The 24,832-nt window shown below is 38.6% G+C and overlaps 1 protein-coding gene across 13 annotated transcripts in view; it reads right to left on the reverse strand.

Annotated features, from left to right (window-relative positions):
* The window catches only part of LOC310934104 (neurexin-1a-like), a gene marked incomplete at both ends in the record, with an annotated part of 227,211 nt that overhangs the window by 186,732 nt on the left and 15,647 nt on the right, over positions 1–24,832 (reverse strand). For 5 of the 13 annotated variants that reach the window (XM_083897739.1, XM_083897749.1, XM_083897748.1 and 2 more), the window contains one exon: positions 22,613–22,642. The exons of 4 other annotated variants lie outside the window; for them this stretch is intronic. In XM_083897739.1, the coding sequence (XP_083753865.1) occupies positions 22,613–22,642 (30 nt within the window). Of the gene's footprint in view, positions 1–21,474; positions 21,535–22,612; positions 22,643–23,892; positions 23,911–24,832 lie in introns of all 13 variants that reach the window. 4 more of the 13 variants (XM_083897743.1, XM_083897742.1, XM_083897744.1 and 1 more) reach the window with 3 other exon arrangements.

Genomic DNA, 24,832 nt, shown 5'->3' on the forward strand with positions numbered 1-24,832 from the left:
GATCAAAGGTGTGGGCCTAAAGCGTCACATAAAACAGAAATAACCTAAAAAACAGGTATTTCTATCGCATTTCCCAAAAGAAAGTGGTCATCAAGCGCATCGAAAGTAGTATTCTCCTTTTATTAAAACCAGCATGTCTGTGTTCATAAATATCCAGTGATATCACTGTAATATCACTGACAAGTTGACAATCTTAAGCACGAACAGACTTTAATAATACGTTTTTAAATGTAATTCTCTAAAAGTCTCTAAAAAAGTGACTACTTTAATACCACCTTGACACACTGTTGACTGCTGAGAAGATTAAAGGCAGACAGTGTGACAGAACAGTCACGTATTGGGAGGGACGTGGGCTGAAATATCGACTGAAATTAACCTGGATTTAATTTGTAATTAGATTGATGAAAATCATTATTATTATTATTAATTATCATGACCACGTTACTAATAATAACAACAATGAGGCACTCACATCTGCAACAACGGCAGGAAACATTATGTGAGGTCTAGTTGGCATCGTCAGCCCTACATAGCAATCACTGAGTGATTTCATTAATCCAATCCTTCCCCTTCATTCCTCTCTTTAGTCCCCAACATCCTGCGCGCAGAAGTTCCGCCACTCCCATGTGCACGCGGCATGATTTATTTATACAAGTGCTTCTCTGGAGATTGAGCTGTTACTCTCTTCCTCCATCAGTAAATGCAATCTCACCACAATATGGCTGTTGCAATTTGTCTTTATTTAATTCCCCCCATTTCTTTCTCAGCCACTGCTGTGTGTGGGTCAGTCTCTCTCTCTCTCCTCCTCTCTCTCTCAGTCTGCCAAAAGTGGCCTTTAGGTTCCTCAGTACTTCATTTGTCACGTTTCATGCTTGCAGTAATATTTTATTTTAGTTAAATATGTATACTGTAACATTCACGCCTCACTTTATCTTCGTCAAGAATTGCAATTCTTCGCTGTCAGCAGATGAAAGAAAATAAATGCAAATAGGCTACTGGCTTCTGTAATAATAACAATAATAATTCTAAAAGCAAAGTACCCACCGAGATGTCACAGATTGGTAAAAGTGTTTTGTTGCAGGGATGTCAAAATAAAATTACACTTTCACCAATATAAAAGCAATTACCAAAATAAAATCCTAGTGGCTTAATTTTTCTTTCACTAAGTCCAATGAAATTAGATTTACTGCCATTAGGAGAAGTAGTTTCCTGTGTTCATATGCTGACAATGTGGTTAGAGCTCTAATATGAATTCACTCGAGTAGCCACAGCCTGTGTAGGTGTGGCTGAGTTCCTCTTGTGGTCTGACCCAGCAGTGGAAAACTGGGCATCTGACATAAGGCGCTACATCTCAGGACTAATTACAGCAAGTGTTGCCAGGCAACAGCCGCAGCAGTTGGGGCCCTGAAGGTCCAGGGGTGGCCTTTAGTGGTCCAACCAGCACTAGTCAAGGCTGTGATAGATCTTCATCCGTCCTCAGTGACCCTCTGGCCCTGTGATTCTGAACAAAGCAACAAAACAACTACAAACAGCTTACATTATGAGACATTATGCGTCATGAATTTTGGACACTACGGCGAAGTGCGTTCACTGAGCTTATTTATTATTTGTTTCGTGTTTTTTTTGCATGTTTATTTTGTTGATTTGTTTTAACAACACAAGACTTAAGGGTGATCTCAGTCACACATTGTATTTATTCATGTTTTTCCACATCACTGAATCCCTGTCTAACGCTTAGCCTCCTTGCATGACAATTACAAGCTCTCCTATGACAGCATGGATGCGTTCATCACTTGCCACTTGTCTTCCTCCCGTGCCCTACCTGTCCCTGTCTCATTGTCTTTATCCCCCGGTGAGTTACGTCTCTGGAAAAAGAAGCAGGCGGCAGTCCCAAGACCGTCGCCCTCGTAATTATCACCCTTGTTTTTACCAAGGGGATGCCAACAAGCTAATTACTGAGGAATAATCACATGTTTGTCAAGACCCCTGCAAAGTCAGGTATGTGAGCCTTGCGTCACACACGGCCGCCTCCTCTGTGTTCACGAATACTATGAGTCATCTTGGTAAACATGCATTTTATAATGATAACTGGATAATTAGCGAGCATTGGCACAAATGAGTTGAGCAGTATGTCCAATCCCGTGATTACATGTCATTTCTGTGTGTAATCACGGTCTCTATAAAATTAAGGTATGTCATTTGATGTTGCCATTATAATCTTGCATATGGTGATGGTGCCAGATGTGAGGTCAGGACAGCTTTTGGGGGTCACTCTCTAATCTCGATGTGGGTGCAACATCTGAAGATTATCTCATATCAGCCACCCAAGCGCACAAACACAAATGTGAAGTGCACGTTTGGCCTTTATGTTGTGAAATATCACTCACTGCCATCCATAATTAACTGACAAACAGCACCAACAGCAGCAATAGTAGCTGCTTCTTTTTTGTTCAACCCTCATCGAAACAAAAATAAATGATTGTTGTTGCATGGTATTGAGGTACTTTTTCATTTTTCCTTGCGTATCTTTGTTCATTATTTGTTTGTTAGCCATAAAAACAGGCTCACAAGGAAACAAAATGCGTACGACAAAGGGACAATTAAGTTGCGTTAAGAAGAGTAACGGCTCCTCATTTATTCATGGCCAATTACTAAACGTGTTGTAGCGCTCTTAAATATGAAGATGCTGGCACAACTTCAATCCTTTAAAGGCAGTTTCTTCAACTATGAAATCCCTTTTTTTTTTTTTTTTAAATATACTCCACTTTACCAAAAAAACAAAACATGGGAAAAATTCAACCGTTGCATCATCATCATCATCGTGTTTTGAACAGATGTTGCAAACTTTAAATAATATTCACTCTACGACCTCAGTCGTGCTTACGCCTCACTGGCTGGGAGGAGTTGGATGTTTTCCATGATCGCAGCCTTTTGCCTTCTACCTTCTTTGTTATTTAAAGAAAACATTGATTTATGTTGTTTCTATTCAGCTGCATCGACATAGAGCTTAAATATGCATAAAGACACAGTTTCTTACATAAGTTAAACCGGCATCAACACTGCGGTGGCAGCTTTCCAAAAATACCGTTTAAATAGGAAACAAAATAGCTTTCTGAGTGGGGTGTCTTACTTAGAACAAGGTGCAGCTGGCAAGAAATGTTGTATATAAAAGCAAAATTTGACTTTTTGCAGGGTCAGTTATGTGTTTTATTTTAGTCTGTTGGTGCATGTGTAATCACAAGGTGGTAGTGTTATATATATATATATATATATATATATATATAAATTAGCAAAAACATAATCTGTAATAAGAATGCACAGAGAGTGCAGACCTCTGATTTTGCCGAGATACATGCATCTAAACTTGTTAAACAGGACTTCCCATGTTGAATTTAAATTGCTGCCAAATCCATTATCTGGATTAGATCCAAATGAAACTTGGCCTGGTGGTAGAGTGTCAGATCCTGCGTATACATATCACATTTTATTAAAATCTGATGAGTTACGACAGTGATATGACTTTTACATATACAGTTTTGCCCATTAAAGGAGATCAGTGGGTGGAGTCTGACTAAAATTTAATGGGAACATATTTGGGGGATCACCTAGACATCACTAATATAAAGCAAAAAAAAAAAGGAAATTGTGTAGGGAAGGTCAGAGGGCAGGAAACTTGGCATGTTAGGACATGAGTGCTGGACAGTAACGTTGGATGACTGCTAATGGTCTGACTATTAGGAAAACTGAACAGCAGAGCTTTGGATGACTGCTGATGTTCGGACTATTAAGATAAACTGAGGGTAATATGACCTTTTCTCATTTATAAGATTGATGTGTTTTTCAGTAAGGATTTGGAAGCTTACGGGACCTTGATGTTTTTGTCAGAGCAGGTCATTTTAGGATAAGGGCTGTCCTCACGCACACACACATGGATTGTCGAGTATCAGTAGAAAGTTTTGGGGAGAGACGCTGATCTGAACTGAAAGTTTCTTTGAAACTTGTCAAGCATCGTGGCTAAAAGGCTGTGAAACTTCCACATCTGTCTTCATAATCAGTTCTTCCTCCACCACAGATGCCAACAGGACAAGAAAAACTCACACAGATGAAAACACAACCTCCTTGGTGGAGGTAATTCAGAACATGCAGCGAAAGTGTTTTGTTCTACGAAATCGACACAGATATTTACACTTTTTTAGAAATGTTCGAATTTGTGCTGCTAACACCAGCAAATGCTGACAAACAATAAAACGTCCTTTAAAGCGGACGTAGACCGGAAGTTCCAATTAACGCTGTTTTTTTAGTGTGTATCTGCGTCATTACCTTGTTTGAGAAGCCCTGAAGGTTCTAAACAAACATTTTTAGCCACTGCTGAGAACGCTGTGTTTTATTGTAATCTCGAGATCTCCCGGTCCGGTTACGTAAACACCGGTTCTCCGGAGCAGCAGATTGTCCTGGTCCGGGTACATCCGGTTGCGTACATTGAACCGCAGAAGAAGAATAACGTCCGCTGTGGAGGTGTTTCACGAGCGACAGTGTCTTCTGGCTCTGGGTCTGACTCCGGGTCAAAGTTATAAAAGGGAGTCGCGAAGAAGCTATTTTTAAACATTGTTAAAACAATGTTTTGATAATGAGTAGCAGTGCATCCACCGTTCCAGAGGGGGGAGGTGCGCTTCTGAGAGCCGGTGTGCTGTATATATTGGCCAATCACAAGACTCTGTCTTCTGGGTGAGAGAGTTGAGTCTCAAATCTCGCGGCTGGGAAACACCGTCAGAAAAGAGGATTTCTATCGGCTCGTTTACAGCAACTAGGAGGTTTTTGACCATAAAAACAAGTTAATGTATGTAAGTAGACCTCCATAACTAATATGTGCAACAGGACCACTCTAGGTCCGCTTTAAAATGATACAACAAAGGCACCAAAACAAATGCATGTAGAATTCTGAATTTAAATGTCTTGATGAAAGACATTCCTAAACTCAAAGGTTTAAGACTGTACAGTCACACTTTAAAACTAAAACAACATGACCTCACTGAGGCGGCTTTGACAAGAATTTGCAGGTGAAGCTGACAATCATGACATCAAATGATGTCAATGTTGATGACTGGATTGTTAAACAACAAGCCACAACAGACCAAAAACCTAAGAGCAAAGAACTAAGAGAGAGAGAGAGAGAGACAGAGAACAAAGACAATGTCATACCAAATAAGAAAGACTCTCCTAACTTGGACAGGAAATCGTGAATGACCCCATCACTTTTAATAGAAGATGACTGAAATCAGAAAATAAGTCCTGAATCGCTGATTCCGTCAAATAATCAATGATGAATTACACCAAATCTAATTGCCAATTATTTTAAACCACATGAGAAAGCAGCACTTAACTGGTTGTAATTGAACTGAAAATGGGGGGGAAAGGATTTTATTTATAGCACGTTTGTGGTCCTGCGCTATTTCGCCGTCCACATGCTCCCTGCACAGCTGTCAGGAGAACACACGTTCTGTGTCTTGCCCGAGGATATTTCAGCACGTATACGAGAGGAGACACCGGCGGTCACATCCCACATGACCCGCTATACCGTCTGAGTCACAGCTGCCCACCTGTGTTGAGAGTGAAGATAATTCACCTAAAAGCTAAAGCAGTATATCAGCACAGCCCGCCATCACACTGCAAAGTTTGGTGAAAAAGAGGAACAGCAAGAAGTGCTGAGTATTGCTGGGTGTTCCAACATCCTAAACACTACTTTCCACAGTTGATTGACCACTTTAGTGAATATTCCATTTATTCCTGCATTAGCACGCAGTTTCCTTCCTCCATATCAACCCCCCCCCGCCCTGGCTCGCCTTCCTCTCTCCCGACCTCTTTCTGAGCGACTGTGGTCCTTGCAGTCCACCCGTCTGGTCATTAATAACACTCCCTGCTCTGTTTTTCCTGCCAAACAGGGCAGTGCTTTCCTGTCATCCGGACACAAATTAATTCCCCTTATTTATCTTCTGGCACCAAGGACGATATATAGGCAGAATAACTGTTTATGGAAAGAGAGGGGGGGGGGGCAAAGAATTATAGACGGCAGGTTCTTGATGACAGGGCCATTTTGTCTCTCGTATAGTCTCTCATAGTCATTCTGTGTTAACATAATGCACTTTCATTCTTCATTTATTTCAAATACATACATATATTTTCAGATTGTGTCTGAACAGTATTAGGAAACTGAGCTGCCTCCATGATAACAAAGCCTTTGCGGACTCTTAAAAAAAAAAAAAAGTGGGCCATGAGTTGGAATCGTTTCATCATACAAAATATTATGTTCATTAAATATAAATTAGTACATTGTTGAACAGCTGCAACAATCTGTAGTTATGAGTCGAACACGACATGTGAACAGCATAAACGGGCATTCTACATCCCATCAAAACTCAACTAGATGTCATAGAATTTATATGTAGTTTCTCGAGAAAACTATTTTTTTTTTTTTTTTTTTACAAAATTGGGAACATTTTTACGGAGCCCCCAAAGTGACATGAGAAAAAAATTATAATAATTGAAATCTCGAGTTTCATAGTCGACATCTGGAGTTTCCCAAAACAAAAATAATAAAAAAATAAAAATAAAATGTTTAATTTAAATGTTTTTTTGTTTTTTTTTTAAATGTTTACATTTTTTTTTAGATCTTTATATATATTTGGGAAACTCGAGATCTCGACTTTAAAACTCGAGATTTCAAAAAAAAAAAAAATTGTCTTTTTTTTTCTTTTTTTTTCTCATCTCACTTCGGGGGCTCCGTACATTTTTAATCAACATCTGCTGAGATGCTGTAATTTGAAGTTATTGGATAACTAAGTGAAATCATATTACTTTCTGCTGTAGATCACATGATCACTGTTTATGAAGCACCAAAAATAACTTAATAGCTTAAAAAAATATATACTTTGTCAAAAAAAACGACACGAAATTAACATATAAACACAGTACGTCCACAGACGTAAGGTTTCGCGCAAGAAAAAAAAAGGATACCGTCTTTAATACATTTGTTATTGTAGTCACAAATAATCCAGCAGTTTATCAGTTGTGACACATTGCACAGTATGGACTCCATGTCCCTAAGTGTATATGTAGCATAGGTCCCACAGCAGCAGGAGCACCGGCATGTCTTCATTCAAATCTAAGGTGCGCCTGCTCCATTGACAGTGAGAAATGGATTTAATAGCAGGAGAACAGCATGTCAGCATTCTAAAAAAAAAAAAAAAAATCCACAATGTTAGGGAGACTGTTTTAAACTCATCTCTGGATCCCCCAGGGTTCTGAAGTGGGGGGAGGATATTGTAAAGATTGGAAAATACCAATGTCAACATAGGATTCATTTTTTTTCCCTTTGTAATGTATACGATTCATTGTCCATTCACTGTGAAACTGTGTTGCGTCACAACAATTCTTGGTGTAAAATTTCAAGTGCAGATGGGATTATAGCGTATTGAAGATGCCCATGATGTATAATAAATGAAAACTGGTTTTTGATTGGGTGTATCACTGTTCCTGTAGTGTCGTACTGCTGCTAATTATTCTCCAGTTCCAAACGTGTACTGAACTGACTCACTGAAGGGGTATTTGATTATATTTAAAAGCTGACGGATGGCTATGATGATGCTACCTCGCCTGCATTTCCAGCCAAACATGCTGTGCCTCTGTAATAAGCCGTTTCAGAGCAAAAGCAGTCGTGCTGTTCATGCAAACAAAATGGGACAAAAAGGGAGGGCAAAGTAGAGGAGCGTAACATCCTGCCTTTTCAGGGGAAATATGTCAGGGAGTTTGTGAAGTAGTGAGAAATAATTCCACTGGTAATTTCCCTCTAAAGCTACACTCTAAGCTCGGGCACTGCTATAACTGAGCAAGAGGCAGTTCAGGAGGAACAGAAACCCAATCAGAACTGCATCAGCTTCTTCATTGCTTTATCACATCAGGGAACAAAACAACATTCAAAGGAATTTGTTGCTCTGTTATCAGGCGAATCTTGTAGTGGAAGTGGAAACACTCTCCATCAGAGCAGTTTTAAAATGAAGCAGCGGAGGGAAGGTAGGTCCGCGGCTCTCTCTCAGCCGTAATTGCGCAGCGCCGCGATCTAGCTGTCGTCTCTCCAGGGGAACAGTAGGCAGCTCAGGGGCGTGTTGTTATATTTCACACTTAATGATGTGCAAGGCATCCTCAGCTCTTATCTCCAGGTCTATTTTAGTCCCTGACACAGCCTCCAAATTACACCTTAACAGCAAAGGCAGCTCCAGCGATGGTAAATGGTCAAATTAAAATAACGTTTCTCGAGAACCATGCAAACGCTGACAAGTTTCATCATTCCAATATTTTTTAGTGACATGAAAATGTCAACTCGTGTGTCAGCAATCGACAAGACAGCGTGATAGCACACGCTAAGCTGCAAATTATTGAGTTGGAATATACTCTGTCTGGATATTATTGTTTGTTGCTTTGAGTCTTATCGCCATGGTCCTATACACCCATCTCCAAAGAATAGATGTGCAAAGTATCCTTTTGTTGTTTTTTGAGTGTGGATATATTAAAAAAAAAACAAAAAAAACATGGTGATGCATATTGTTTAAGGTGCCATATGTAAGAATGTGGCCAAAAATGGTTACTACATTAAAAATCAAAATACCGAGGTCTTTGAGGTTTCGTTTTCTGACGTAACTGGCAACCCATGGTTGCTCGGCAGCTGAGACTCTACTGACTGCAATGATTGGTAGATGGCAGTAGGTGGCGCCACATGCCAAAACATGATTTCAAAACATAAACATGATTTGCAGTCTGCAAAATATTTTTTTAATGCAAATATTTTGTCTGTACTGTTGTTGTTGGTGAGTTCAGTTTGTTATATGAACATTATTCCTGAGTCTGTGACATATTAGGAGGATTTTATGGCCAGTTGCTTTAGATTTATTACATAATGCACCTTTAAGTAAAAAAACAGGAAAAAAAAGAAGGTGTAATCATCACATCTCATGTCTGTGATTGCCACTTTGAGTTTTACTGAACATATCCCACATGAATATTCATTTTTATTTTATTTTAAATTAGCTTCATTTTACATTAAACAAGTTTAGGAAATGATGCTTTTGGTTAGAGCTATAACACATGATGGTTGTTACATCTTGAAATTAAAAAAGAAAAGAAGATATTCCACACATGCCAAGACAGAATTAATATCTAACTGCGGCACTGTGGGTTTGTGTGCTATTAAACTGCCATTACGTGTGGGACTCAAATTAAAAGTGCTTTGGCTTTAAATAGTTTAAAAATGCAGATTTCCCCGCAGCAGAAGCACTACAACAGTATTTCTCTGTAAGCATAACTTAGAACAACAATTTATTTATCAAAGACTACAGTATTTGATCAACATTGTCGGATACAGAAACTATTTTGCATGCTTTCTATATCCCAAATTACACCTGGATTACTGTTACAGCACTTTTACTTGCCCAGTCAAGAATTTGAAAACATCACCCTGGTTTTCAGTACATTAATTGAGGTTAAGGTTGTTTTAAGTACTTTCAAAGCTCTTAATTGTCTGGCTTACAAAAATATATTATCTTTTATCCCTGCTCGCACTTTAAGATTCTCTGACGGAGCTTTTTAACTCTTCCAAATTCTTGCGGGGGCAGAGCTTTTGAAGTAAAAGCCCCATAGTTCTGGAACTGCCTGCCTGAAGAAATGATTGTAGAGTCAGTAAAACAAAACATAAAGCATTCCGTTTGGGCTTTGTTTCCACATTTGACCCATTTCTTAGTTGTCAATTTGATCATGATTGGCAAATATATCTCTCCTGAATCATTGTTTTGATTATGTTACACTTTAAAAACATTTTTTTTCACTCTTTTCTGAAACTTGAAATTGAGACTTGTAGCCTAAATGTCACCATTGTTCGGGCACAATTAAACTGCAATAAACCAGACACGCAAACAGACAGACGGACCCAGGATATGAAAGAGTTTTCTTGAAGAGAGCACTCGATTGCTCCGATTTAGGATTCAACTTTGTATTGAGGTTTGAGTTTTAATTTCCTGTGGGTAAAGTCACAATTCTCAACACCAGAATGTAATATTAGTGAGCAGAAAATCTCCAAACGTCTGACAAAGACATGCTCTGTGATGCTGACTGATACAATCTACTCTTTTCAGCATCACTGGCTTTAACTAAAACCAATCTTGGCTGCAGCTTTTGCCAAACACTTAAGTTCCTAACAATGCCAGAACATCGTCTCCAGCAGAGTTTTGGGATAATGATTCCTCTCAAAAGGTATCATATGTAAAATACGTTACATGGAATAAAGGGGGTCTCGGTGTTTAGCAGTTAGAGTTCCTGACTTTTGTGATTGCTGGTGGTTCGGTGCAATTCACAAATGTTTTGTTCAACTGTTGCTATAGAGTCACAATTCAGAATATATATTGTCCCTCATAGGACAATCTAGTGCCACAAAACCCAAGGATAAATAACAGCTGACAAAATGAAAATGAATGATCCATCTGGGCTTGATTCAGACAGTCAGTTTAATTCTTGGGAGCCTTGCTGTATAGTTGCACGTTCATGTGGGGACATGGATATTTTGACAGCTCCCCGTTGACCTTCACCTGAGCTCAGGGACGGGGGAGTTATGGTATCAGCAGGGCCATCTACAGGCAATATATTTACAGTTCGCTGTGTCATTCTCTAGTGGCAGCACAAGGTTTATCGAGCATTAACAGGAAACATATTACTTGTTTTATTTTTTTGCGATGGCAATTTTTTTCCCCGTTTTTTTTCATGATTATTACTTGTATTTGAGAAATTTAAATGCCGTTAAAAAGAAAAAAATGTGGCTGGTCCTTTTAGTATACTTCATGGAATAAGTGAATTTAGGATGTGTCACATTTAGGGAGGCACAATATTATCGGCGCAATATCAGTATAGGCAGATGTTGGCTTTAAAATGTATAATTATAGATTGGCAAACACACAACGATCCCCTAGTCAAATTTCACTTTATATCTATCAGAAAAAAGTTCAAAATGATTTACACAACATGCAATATACCAATTTGCTTTTAAATATAAGTGGTGAATTGTCATAAATATTAAAGGCTTTAGTTTGTTTAACTGTGTCTAACAACTGAGCGACACAAAAAGCGACACAAAAAGCATAACATTTAATCCTAAGAGCAAAGGTTGTGATATGTAAATGTGATGATTCTGTCTCTTGGCTCCCAGATGGTGTAAATCGTTGATGCTAAAATTCTCCCTAAAGCAGTTTGAGGAGTGCCTACATTCAAATGGCCATATCTTCTTCAAATATTATCCGATTTACATGTGTTAGACATTGTTGGAAAGCTTCGAATCACTTTCGGAATCTGCAAATGACTCACAATGTCCCTCGGTAGACTTGTGACCAGTTTTGCCTTTGCTGGCCACCATTATGAATTAAACTCTAAATCAGGCTGATACATTGTGGCTAATAGTATTTAAATAAATAAAGTAATTGCAGTAATTGTTGAGATACGTTCACAGAATCGAGGTCTGAATAACTTAAAATCTTCAAATCAATTATCCTTTATTTATCACACTGTGATTTGCGACAATATACTGAGACAACTGGAACACAGACCGGTCATTTCTTCGTAAGATTATCATTCCTCAAGTAGCTTAATTGTAATAAGAGGTTTTGTTGAGGCTTGTACAAATCGCACGTCTTACAGTGATAGAGATCAGGGAGAAATATTACACTCAAATACTAAAGGGAATAACCACAAATGAAACAATTAGTTTCATCTATAATTCATGAGAGGTGTGAATGCCACCAGAGAGAACAAATGAAAATGATATATTCTTCATTTTATCCCATGATATAGATATTATTTCTCCTGCAACATACCTTTAAAGTCTTCCTTCTACTAAATGATCTGTTCGGACAAATCGGCGAGCTGTGAGCTCAAATAACTTTGTAAATACAAAAAGATGAGAAGAGTTGCATTTTATATATCATTTAAAGTACAATACTGTCATTTTGGACAGTTAAAAACATGTTTAATGATTAAAAAATGGAAAAAGCTACTTAATCATTGTCAACCAGACCATGAAAAGTATTAAAAATTAATTAGATTTAGATTAATTCAATTCTCAATCAATATTATTTTCTTAATTAAAATCCTGAAATTTGAAGAAATGTAAAGAAAATCACATTAATATTGACCACAACGTCTTTCAAAAGTACTTTTCCCCCTAATGACACTGTGGAAATCAGTATATTGATTTTAAGAGGTTATACAGTACCAATCAATCCATGTCTCACTTTTATTTTAAGTGCAACAACTTGACACTCATCATTACCCTTAAACTCCAGATTTTATTTCTGCTTGCGTGCGTTCTGAAAAGTAGTCAAAACAAGCCAAAACAAGCCGACCTCATGTAGAAGTCACTGATACAGACGTGGATAGAGTGAGGTTAAATAACCTCCCACTGTCTTTTATATATCGGTTCTCTCTTAAATGAAGAGCAACGGACGATGGGTGAATCAAATATGAGCAGGGGAGAGGCAAAGGCTTTCCATACATTCAGAAAACCCAAAGTGAGCAGAACAAACAGGCACAACAATAAAGCAGGATGGCTTTAAAGGTAAAACTTGTGTTGCTGCTATTTCCCTGCATATTACGTGACGCCGCACAGAGCACAGCTGCTGTTTTTAATTACCAGTGGACAAAAAAAAACCAACTCAAATGTTGCCTTACTGTCTATGAACCGAGCTGAAAGTTGCAGTGAATTGCTCTTCATCATGTTTTTTTTTTTCTGTCTGCCAAGAGTATCACTGAGCAATAAAATAAGCAAATTAAACACACGGATAAAATTACACAGCGAAAAGTGTCCAGCCTTCAAATTAGTGACCCAGTCAGCACTCACTGTAGATAAATCCTGTGGCACTCTCAGAGAAAAACTCAAAAAAGATTTAACTGAGCAACAATAAAACCTATATGACAGCAATAAAGGACAAAATATGTGGTCTGTACATGTTAATGTACATATGTAGTACAATAAGAACTTAACATATTGTGCTTAAACACGCAATTATGATTAATAGCAGCATATTTCGCCATTAAATATCTTGTGATCTGAGCAAAACTCAGAGTGTACTTCAAAGTGCAGTACATGTACACGATCAACTCAAAATAGACGTTTAATGAGATGCTGCTTTCACTATGATAAGGAATGGGTGATATTGTGTGGTTATTATGCTGTTGTGGAACCTACAACTCATGCTACTTCTTTGCAGGGGGGGGGGAATACCTGTTTGCAAGAAGAAAAACGAGGAGGGAAGGGATTTTTTTTTATGTACATCAAAAGGGAGTGCAAGTCTCTCTTTAAAGAATGGTTTTGTCCCCCGGGACATGTTGGTCTTGAGTGTAATGACTCTCAGTGCAGACCTCCTGAGACAAATTGCTACTGACCCCCATGGATTTTTCAGGGTACACTCGATTGGAAACGGACTATTCAATTTCCCACAGGGAGCCTTGCCATTTCCTTGCTATGCATCACTGAAACAGCATTCTGTGAGAGCAGCTGGACAAAATTATTCACAGAATGGTGTATGCAAAAACTCCCAATTACAGTGCATTATAGTTCATGTACTAAATCAATCACAGAAATTGACAAAAGCTGACTCCATGTGCATTTAAATCGAGCGACACATTGTTTTTGGGAGAGATGTAACCTGAGAGGGAAATAATGTATTTGAAGATAGCTAAGCTATTTGCTTGCTCTCATAAATAATCGACACAAAGCAGCATGGCAATAAAATACATCACTCTATAAACATGTATTACGAGGGTTTTGATCCTATATCTCAACACCTAAGAGGCGTAAATGTGATTTCATACTCTATAGTACATCACAATAACGCCTAGCATCATTCCACCAGTGGAGGCCAGTAAAAATGGCCATAATCCGTTATCTGAAAGCTGGAATATAACTAAACAAACCGACATGCAAACGATTCATTTCACAGTCTACAGCTCAAGTATAGGTATCTGGCTTTTATCCGTTTTCTGCTACGATTCATCCACTCCCTTCTGCGGGCCAAGAAATAGAGTTTTTCATCACTGCGGTCTCTCACCAGCATCGACCAGCAATATTGATCCGGAGCAGATCTCCTTCCACTCTACCTGGGGAGCCAGATGAGCCTTGTTCATATTGATCCAACGCTTTTTATTCTTCAGACCATCCCCCCCCCCCTTCCTCCCCCCAGATTTGGAGAAATAATCTTTTGTCATAAATATTCTTTGGGGAACGATGTTGATAAATGTTAATCCAATGTCTGCTGTCGTGGATTTTGTTGTCATGTGTGAAAAGACAGAGACGCCGTAGGAAAAGTGCCTCCAAAATCTGAAAAACTGTCAAGTGGTGACAGATCAGAGATGTGAAGGCGCGACAGAATGATGACGCTGACGACAATGGCGTAACTGTCGCAGCACCGGGGCCCGTGTGGAGAGGCGGGTTTGGGATTTATAATCTATGCTGTGTGACAGAGTTTGTGTACCATGAATGCCTTGTTTCTGATATATTATTTATTATACAAACCCTCAAACATGCATACATATCTCTATCATGGCTACATTTTCTTGTCTATAAAAGTTTGCACTGAATGGTGGGTACTATATATTTGTTGTTCTCCAATGTCAAGTCTCTTTTTCCATCATACGATGAGACAATGTGTAGCAGGTTAAGGTGCTAAATCTGTGCATACAGGCTAGAAAGAAAAGAACAGAAGGAGAAAGCAGCAAAGCTCCTCTAAATTAAATGATTTTGGATTATTTGAGAAGAGTCTCCAACCCAATGGTCGACTCCCCTCCTAGAAGCAGAGCAGTGCCTGCACCGGTGAGTCAACAACCAGCTAACTTTAACATAGCAAAGTTGGAAATTGAAAGTTGGATTGTGCGTACCGTGTGTCATGCAAGCTATTTGGAGACCAACATTCACCCCTCTATAATAATGCCATGACAACGAAAATTGAACTCCATGAGTGCTCTCAGTTACATGTTGGAGCCTGCGTGGCGTATGAACAGCGGAAACTCCACGGCACCATTGATGAGCAGCTGGAGAAGGACATGCATTAAGCTGCACAATGTGACACTAAAACTGGCTATTTGCAACATATCCTTTTCAGGGACACTGGGAAACATTTCTAAACTAAACAGTGGAAAGTTTCTTGCAATTATCGAGCTGCTGCTTCAAGTTGTCACCCTGTGCTGCAAGAGCTGATCAAACGGGCTGAGAGGTCAGTTAAGTACCTCAGCCCCACCATCCAGAGCAAGCTCATATACATTTTGTCACAGCATGTTTTGCCATTACCTTTTGAAGTTGCTGCCGACCTATAAATGGCAAAAATAAGGCGTTTCTCTGCAGTGAAAATCATTATTTGATGTGGTTTATGCAGATTCCCTATCCTTTTGTATGTTGCCATTGTTTTTATATATATTGCCGCTTGTTTGGTGCTCTAAAGACTTCAGTGCTATTGAGAAATTACAGCAAAAAAAAAAATTCCAGCACCACGGTGACATTGAACAGCTCCTCTGCTCCGGCTCACACGTTGCTTTTACCTCCCAGCACCCAAGCGCTGTCCATGGTCCTGACCGCTTCTCCTTTGACTTCTCCTACTTTTCCAAAACAATAGCCAACGTAAAAGTCACATTGTTGTTTATTAAACACTGTATATAGTGTGTGTTTTGGGTTTGAGTCAACTAGCATGTATATAAAAGCTTGCACTGGGGCCTGTCATTACAATATTACACCACTGCCTGACAATGACATTGAGGCTGGTGTACAGACGCAAAACATGACTATCAGGGAAACAGAAAATTTTTTACTCCAAATAAATATGTCCAATTTCCCTCAAAAAGAAAACTAAAATGAATAATTGGTCTTCAGAAAAAATTTCTGTGAGTGTTATAATCACATGCCTCTCAATATTTATCACATTCTTCCCACAATGCACCCCTTCATCCTTTCTCTAGCTATTCCCCTCTGCTTGATCTTCAGAGAGAGAGAGATGTCTCTCTGTCCTTCAGTCCTGCACAGCCTCTTAGTCTTCATGTCTCCCCCTCTGAAGCAGAATTGGTAATGTGAGGAGATTTAGTGTCGGCTTGCCAATCTGCTATGTCAAGATACACAAATCTCACTCCAGGCAATTACAGGCCTTTTTTCTTTCCTTCAGCACTGCAAGGAGTCTGTTCTTGATGGGTCACAGAGGCAGTTTGTACAGCTGGAGAAACAATTACCCTGTTTGTAACAAACGCTGAGGGCCCAAGTGTGGTGTATGTAACACGTAACCTGGCCAATACAGGAATGAAAGCTACATTTGTTGTCACCATTGACACCGTTGGTAAACAAAAGCATAGCAGATTTTAATTTCCCTTAACTAGAATTGTTCAAACGACAGTCACATGCTTGCTTGTTTTGATGTGAAAACCTTGCTTTAAGTGAATGTAAGCTATGAATAAGAATACATCTCTACTGTGTTTGTCATTATTTCAGCACGTACATTACAGTTCACAGAATAATTATTCATATGTCTTCCTTTACTCTGGCATGAATCATGCTTTTTACACCAAGGTGACAGTAATTATAGGTGTAGAATTTATTTTGACACAATTCCAGTAATATTTCCTTCTCAGTACGTACTTACAGTATACTGTGTCACCACTTTCTCTGTCTTTAGTAGACCAATTATTTTGTGTCAGAGCCAATATTTTGTAATCAGGTGTCAAACTACAATTCCTCATTAATTATATTATTTGCTTTGTAAATTTTCCACCAAGAAATTCAATGATATTCAAAGCACTCTTCGAGATTTTCAGTGACTGACATGCAAAGCTGTAAAATGTAGGTCTGTCAACAGCGTTATTTGCAGAGGATTGCAAAAGTAAAGGTTTTCTAAAAGACTGGAGGGTTTCTCAGCAGAAATCTCCTCTCCAAAGTAAAAAAAAAAAAAGCAGGTTTCTCTCAAAGCACTGTTTGACATCGAAGATATGGAAGAGATTTGCTGAATGTGTTGACCATTAATCACCAGTAAGCTATTACTATATTGCTTTATTTCTTCATACAATATTAATACAACCCTTTGCTTATAAGGGGAAAAAAAACAGGGAGATACTGATTCATATGCAGTATGTGCTTCTGTCAGGCTTCTCAGTTTAGGATTTCAGAACAGATGGCGATGATGATACCCATATGCCAAGACCTTAGGAATAAACCTAATTGAGTTTTTGTTGAAAAGTCTGAGTCAGCTACTCAAAGAGCATTTCCACTAACATTTCACATGATGAGAATACAGATGACCACTCGCTACACAGTGCTTTTAACTCTAAGTACGCCCTCCAGCAGACCTAAGAAGTCAGATCGTCAGAAGCACTCAGGCCCACCTTCAATAAAGGACATCTAGTTTTTTTCTTAATTGACAAAATCTGACTCAAGAAATGAATATGGGTTGAGATGGAAAAAGCAGCATCCGCGGACATGATTTATACATATCATGTTAAAGCTGAGGGACTCGGTGAAGCCGAGAGCAACATCTCACTGACACTGTTTTCACGTGAAACTACAAAGGCAGCATCTGCTGTTGATTCAGCACACACAGCATGCTGTTGTGTTACCTGTCAGATAAAGATGGCAAACAATCCTCGGCAAGTTGCACTCCATCATGCTATTCTACATTATTTAAAGTACCTTGCCATGCTCTTGATTGCAACATGCTGCAAAATGAACTCTGTGGTTATAAACATCAAAACCTCTCTTCCATCATCTACTGAAAAACAATCTCTCCCACCGACAGCATAGTCGTCAATATCGCACAACAAGCAACACAGCCTTAAAGCTAAAAATTTCATTTTGAATATGAGATGAATAAGAATGTTTTGGATTGTTTTACAACTGTTTTACAACATGTGCAAAAGTAAATTGTCGTACCCTGACAAACATTAAACCTGAGCTATCATACAAACATTTCAACCTAACTGTAAAGAAAAGCTGTGAAACAACACAACCCATATGTGAGCCTCCCTCTCTACTGCATTCTCCTCTCCACTCTGGTACAAATGTCACCTCACTGAGGTCGTACCAGACAAATCAAATGACTCTGTGGTACTGTGTCTAATGACAAACACTAAGGTCAGAAGCAAACAGTAAAGCAAAAACAACTACAAGACCTGAGTATTTTTTTATCACATCAAAGTTGACAATCTTTAGCAAAAAAAAAAAAGAGACGCATGACTCCAACAGAGCTGCTGTGTTGTTGAATAAGAATTACACTATATACAAAGTGGACAACACAATAACATCACTCACATCTGGAAGGCAGAATGAGAGTTCATGAACTACTTATTTAAAATACTAGTTCAAATCATCTGGGTTCGAATAATCTATTGAGGGATGTGCAAGTTTGCAAACTGTCTCATCCAAAATACCATATACTACAGGTTTGGATGTGGCATTAAAAAATCCCACATCAAGGCTTATTTTTACAAAATACACTCCTACAGCACTTACCCCCTGAGCTGTGCTGTATCCCTGCTTAAGTTTTATGCATAACGGTACCATGCAATAAGAAAATGCATTTGCACAAGTCCTTAAATATGCCTTTTCTTCATGGTCGAGTCACATGCACTGGATAAGATGGGCGACTGTTGTGGGTATAGAGCCATGGCCTTTGTTAAAATTACGTTGTATAACAAATTTGAATCTGCCTGAATTGATATTAGGTAATGTTAATCAAGGTGTTTTAGTCAAATGGTGACATTATTTTGTCAACCCTATTGGGTTTCATTTATTATCATACAACAACTAACAGACATATCTTAGTTCTATTTGTGTTAACTATATTCATTTTGTTTTTCTACTAAAACCCACAAACCACAGTAGATATGGGAATATAACTACTGGACGCAGACACACTGAACTCAAACCGTGTAATAAATCATCAGAGTAATAAATTGAACAATAAATCATGGTTCAATTTAAACTCAAGTTTATTCAAATATAGGAAAATAAGAGCCCGCAAACTTAAACTGCACCATTTCTGATCTTGTGGAGGGTGGCTACTCATGAGTCCTCAATCACTATTTTGTTGCTATCAATCAGTGTTTGGTGTCCAATTAAAAGCACAAGCTGCATAATAAACAGAGGGGGGGGATACCGTACACATTTAAATTGTCATATAAACTACAATAACACATGTGCAAACAAATCAGACACCAAAATTCTCTAAGAAGATGAACAAAATAAAAATAGCATTTAAGTAATAGCCTGGCTGCACCTGTAAGCCAACCAGCACAGCCTGCAGTTAACTCTTAAGCCACAGTTCATGGCAGTCATTGTGATGACAGCAATTAAATGCCCGGTGATTTGTGTGCCCGTGGTATTACGATTTATCCCGCTGTACGGCCCGCACTCGAGAGCTGATGGGAACAAGGTTTTATGAATCTAGTGGCAGTGCACCAGCTGAAAGCCCAATACATAAAGCAGCTTGTCCTCAAAGGAGCCAGCGCCATGAAACAGAGGATAAACTGCACAAGTGGTTAACATGACACAGGAGGAGCTCAGGGGGGGCTAATATAATACACAATATTCACACAAGCTTAAAGCAGACAATGAACACAGGTCCCAATCCTCAGCTCAGGATTTAATAGTCAAATGGGCAATAATGTGCTGTTGACCACACACTATACAATACTGGACCGACTGTACGTTTTCACTCTGTGCTGCAAACACGGAAAACCATCCAAGGCCTGAATTAGAAGCGTTGTGCAACGTATGTCAAATTTGTACCTGGTCAGCGTTCTCTCAGTCTCCCCCTGTGGTTTTCCGTCTGCTACATCAAAGCTGGGCGTTTGGCCTCGTGTAGTAAAATCCTGCTAGTTATACAGTATGTGACGCCTTACACTGAGCGACACATCACCACGCTGTTCCAGAAGTATTCAAAGCTCATTTCAAAGTACACCACGTATGTGTAAATCTCTACATTGTCACTTCTAAAATTAGATTTGATTCTAAAAATGTATTTTTCAATAATACAAACGATTGATTTAAGAGTGATTAACGTGTAATTATCATCATGCGGTATCATGTATACATGTGCTGAAAGTTAAAATGACACTTACCGTAAGAGATGGAGGGACTGGGAGACAGTGTGTGTGTTTGTGCGTGTGATTTGTACACTTACATCATCATTTTTAACACAGTATATATATTTAAAAACAATACAGTGTACTTTCACAGTTTGACTTACCTGCTCCGGTGACTCACAAGTATTTGTAAGATACATCATTTAATAAAAAAAACACACTAAAACATTTATGGTATAAAGCAGTAGTGGCCAACCCCATCGATCGAAAAACTAATTACATGATCACATTATGCCCGATCTGTGAGCGTCATCCTCTTTTGTGAATCAGCTGTAGTGGGCGACTCATTTGACCAATGAGCAAAAATATAATATATATATAGAATTTTGCATTAGTTTAAGACAAGTGTATTATGTATGTTATGTCGCCAAACTCAAGCAGCCCTATGGGAACTTCCTGTTTTAGCTTCAGACCGTGTTTGGAAAGCATATACTGTATGGGGAGATGTTACTTCCAGGGCCGGAGCTACAGCTACATCGTGGCTAACTCCCTTGCTCTTACAGACAGACAGTGAGGCTCTCTCTCTGGAGGATTCTGGGCATTTATTTCTACCCACAGGAAAGAACACACACTTTTGTGCCTCACATGACTCTGCTAGCGGTTGCTACACATACGTGCACACACGGCTCTTAAAGGCACCACTGCACTCTCATAACAAGACGTTTCACAGTTTGCTTATTAATAGCACTACATATGATCTAATCATTATGAAGTATGTTGATATTTCCTCATACTATGAACATAAATATGTAATGGAAACAGAAAATAGGTCACGTGCCTCTATAACTTAAAATTAATGGTGTGAAATACGGTTCTAAAAACAAAGGGTAAGAACTGATTAATTATCAAGAGTTTGACTAATTAAAAGGCCTTTAGTTGGAAGTATTTTGGCATTTATTTCTCTGGATGCTTTGATAAGCCCTGACCTCGGCCTTGGGCTCAAAAAGGTTGGTGACCACCAGTATTAAGAAATAAAAATGTATCTAAGGTCTACATATAAATTTGTGAAACCAGAGGTAGTTACACAGTAAAAGGTCAAAGTGTCAACAAGAGCAACATAAAATTAAAAATTATATGAAAAATAAATGTAGGTGGACACTTGAATGTCATAGTGCTCAAGCACAAATTGTCAATCATGTAATTTGATTTCACACAACTTGCAATTTAGTTATTAGTGAAGCACACTCAATGACATTCAAGTTGCCCATACCTTAATCAGGTCATGAAAACGTCTAGCTTTATTTCATTAAACCAACTGGAAAGAAATCAAAGTTTTACCTTGAATGCCCAGCAGGGACCTTACAAGCCAAGTTTCCCCTCTCTGCCCTGAGGAGGAGAGTCAAATGGGAAAGATCAGAAGTCCACTTACCCCACAGAGAGTAGAGGATCACAGCCAGGATGGGAGGCCCACAACACTATGATCAAGCTTCACCCGCAACCCCCCAAAAAACCCATTATTTGAACAAAAACACTGCAGTTACACCTGGGTGATGGTAGAGCGCATGAACTGCAGGACAGACACTGACTATATGAATATCATTTATGATTCCCATGCGTACAACAAAAAAGAAGACACAGTGGGTACAGCTTCAACAAGGTGAATGCAATGCAGAAGCAGCACCTACCTTGAAAAGCTTTCATTAATAGTGGAGAAAGCATTTTTTTTTTCTAAATGCCAGTGACTTTTTATACTTTCCTTTAGCATGAGTATATAATGCAAAAAAAATCTCATAGTGTTATGCATTTGAATAATTGAAACAGCAGTACCTTTACTTTTACCTATGAGAATTGATGAAATGTCCCATGAAGAAAGCAGATCCCAGACACAAAGGGAGAACAAAAGGAGAGGAGACACCGATAAGTGTCGTGGTCAAGTTGGAGGACAGAGGAGTGGAGAAAGAGGCTTAATGACTACATATATGTATAATATAAGAGGTAGTGTATGACAGCAAAGGGAGATTTAAATTAAATATGAAGAGGGCACAGAAATGGGATGATAAGAGAGAATGTGTGGACGTTCCCAACATGCATTATTACATTGGCATGGACAGATGAGGATCATCTTAAAAATTCAGTAAGTCATTTTCCAGTGCCATGCATTCTGCCCTAATAATGTAATAATGCAAACGTCCCTTTACCTGAGCCACAACATAATAAAACACAGGAGTGACAAAGTAGATGTGAAAAATTAAAAGCACAAACAGAAAATATGGAGAGAATTGACACACGGCAACAAAAATAGAGAGGGGAGGGATTATCATCTCTGTTGTTGAAAAAAAAAAAAAAAAAAAAAAAACTACAGCCACTATCCCATAATAATCTGAAGCCTGAGCATTTGAGCCACGCACAGACATTTTCAACAACAAAAGGGAATGGACAATGGAGGTATGATGGGATAAAGGAACAGAGCCCATACCTTGGTCGCCCATCATCAGGTATGCCAGACCTTAAAGGAAAACAAGAGCACAGTCAGCAGAGAACAAGGGATCATGGGAAAGTGTGCGGCGACACTGTCACACAGGCATCTCCTTAAGAGCAGATGTCTGTGTTATTATAGGAGTGTCGGGGAAAGAGTGGGACGGAGTGAGAGACACGAGGAGGAGTATGAACAAGACAAGGGCGGGCATGATGAACATTTGGTCAACCCGAAGCAGGTTGCAATGCGTCATCAGCCACTTACGAGATATCATTCAGATATTTATATTCAGACTGAGTTCTCAAGATGATGGAAGTCTGCAAGCGTGCTCATCCCGCATGACACTGGCATACATCCCTATATATAATATATGTACAACTGAAGACTGTTTAACCTTAACCTTCAACAACAACAGTCATGTAACATTTGAGTCAAACAAAAAAGAAATGAAAGAATAATCAAACTTTATTTATCACTGCTGTATGATAATTAGAAGCTGTTCAAGGAAAGCTGACTACAAACTATTAAATTTCTACTCTTTCCCATTAATGGGCTCTTTGTTGTGCAATAACACATACATTGTCATTAGCCCTTTCAAAAATATGTGCTAATGTCGACCACAAATTAGCAAAAGCCTCACTGAAAATGTGTCACTATTTATAGCAATATGCTCACCCAGATTTTATTCATACTCAACCCAATAAAACCTGCATATCCAAATAAGTGATTAAATACCCACGCTCATTATATTACGAGTGCAATTACCATGAGCAAGCACTGAGGTAAGCGGCAATATGGCGAGCTAAATTAAACTTTGGGCACTTGTTGTATCATTTGGCAGAGATAATCATAAACCAAAAATGTAATTAATTGTGATTTAAGAGACTATGTAGTAACAGTGACATTTGAGGATGATTTTTTTGTTTTACTTGCAATTAATTAAAAAGAGAGATAAAAAGCATTGGTTGCTTTTTTTTATTATTATTATTTTAAAAACATCTTGATTTTCCATCAGCTCAAATGTCTTTGGCTCTGAAAAGAAATGACGTACAACAAATAAAAAGATGTCCAAGAAGAAAAATGATAAATCAGAAATTAAAAAGAAAAAGCCAGCAATTACTTACCATTCTGGTAATATCAATACCATGAGCAGCATTTAGCAGTGGCTTACAATTGTTTGGGGAGCCTCAGCCATAACAACTTACAGGCATACATACAAACAGTATTTTTATTTTTTTGTTAGCAATAATGAAAAGTAACAAGCGCAGTAATGTACCCACCTTCTTTATGGTCGTCTTCTGGAAGCACGGACAGGCAAAGAGAAAGAGAGGAAAACATTCATTAAGCAGCATGCAGACTAGTACTGGCCATTGCATGTTGTAACCATGCAAGACATTTAACATCACATGCAAGTGACCTATTGTACCTATTGTACCCTGCTGCGGCAGTGAGGGCATTAACTGTATCTATTTTCCTAAAATACAGGAATACAGAAAAGAGCTGTGACTGAATGAGCCCTTTTTGAAATACTCAATACAACCTTAAATTAGTTCCAAACAAGTATGTTAGAAGCAGATTAAACAGAAAAAAAAGTGGCAATACTGTTTAATGGTTAAATGACCAGTATTGATCAGGAGGCATGTGAGGAGCACACTCTGAAGGTGGATCATCTTGCTATTTTAGCCTCATTAAATTGTTTATTTATCTGACATTATTAGACTTTTTACAAACATGGACTCTAACTATGATATCAGCAATAATTCAGTTCAGCAGACTCAAAGGAATCTGTACACAGCATTCTATTATTATTGCTTCTCTCTCTCTCTCTCCTTAATTGAGGAGCTGCTCTGTAGTCCACATGTGATGAAGTGCACTGAGAGAGAAAATAGCCTAAATAAATAGAGCTGGTTGTAGTAAAGCAACGGTGCCTCTACGGGTTCAGAACAGTCAGTGGTGTCTCGTGTGACTGGAACTCTACTCAGGTGATTTGGTAGTGAAAGCACTGACCAGTGAGCAAATACTGGAAACATGTTTTATTTCTTTTTTAGCAAAAAAAAAAGGTGAGGTTTGTGGAGGTGAGAGAAGTTTCATGTATGACATATTATGTCACTCTAATACGAGAACAAGAGAAAGAAGTGCAGGTTGGTCAAGTACTAGGTGAAGTAAACATCATGCTACCAGTGGGAAAATAAACTATTACGTGACTGGAAGCATGCAAAA

Source organism: Microchirus variegatus, assembly GCF_963457635.1.
Source record: "Microchirus variegatus genome assembly, chromosome: 11".
Taxonomy (NCBI): Eukaryota; Metazoa; Chordata; class Actinopteri; order Pleuronectiformes; family Soleidae; genus Microchirus; species Microchirus variegatus.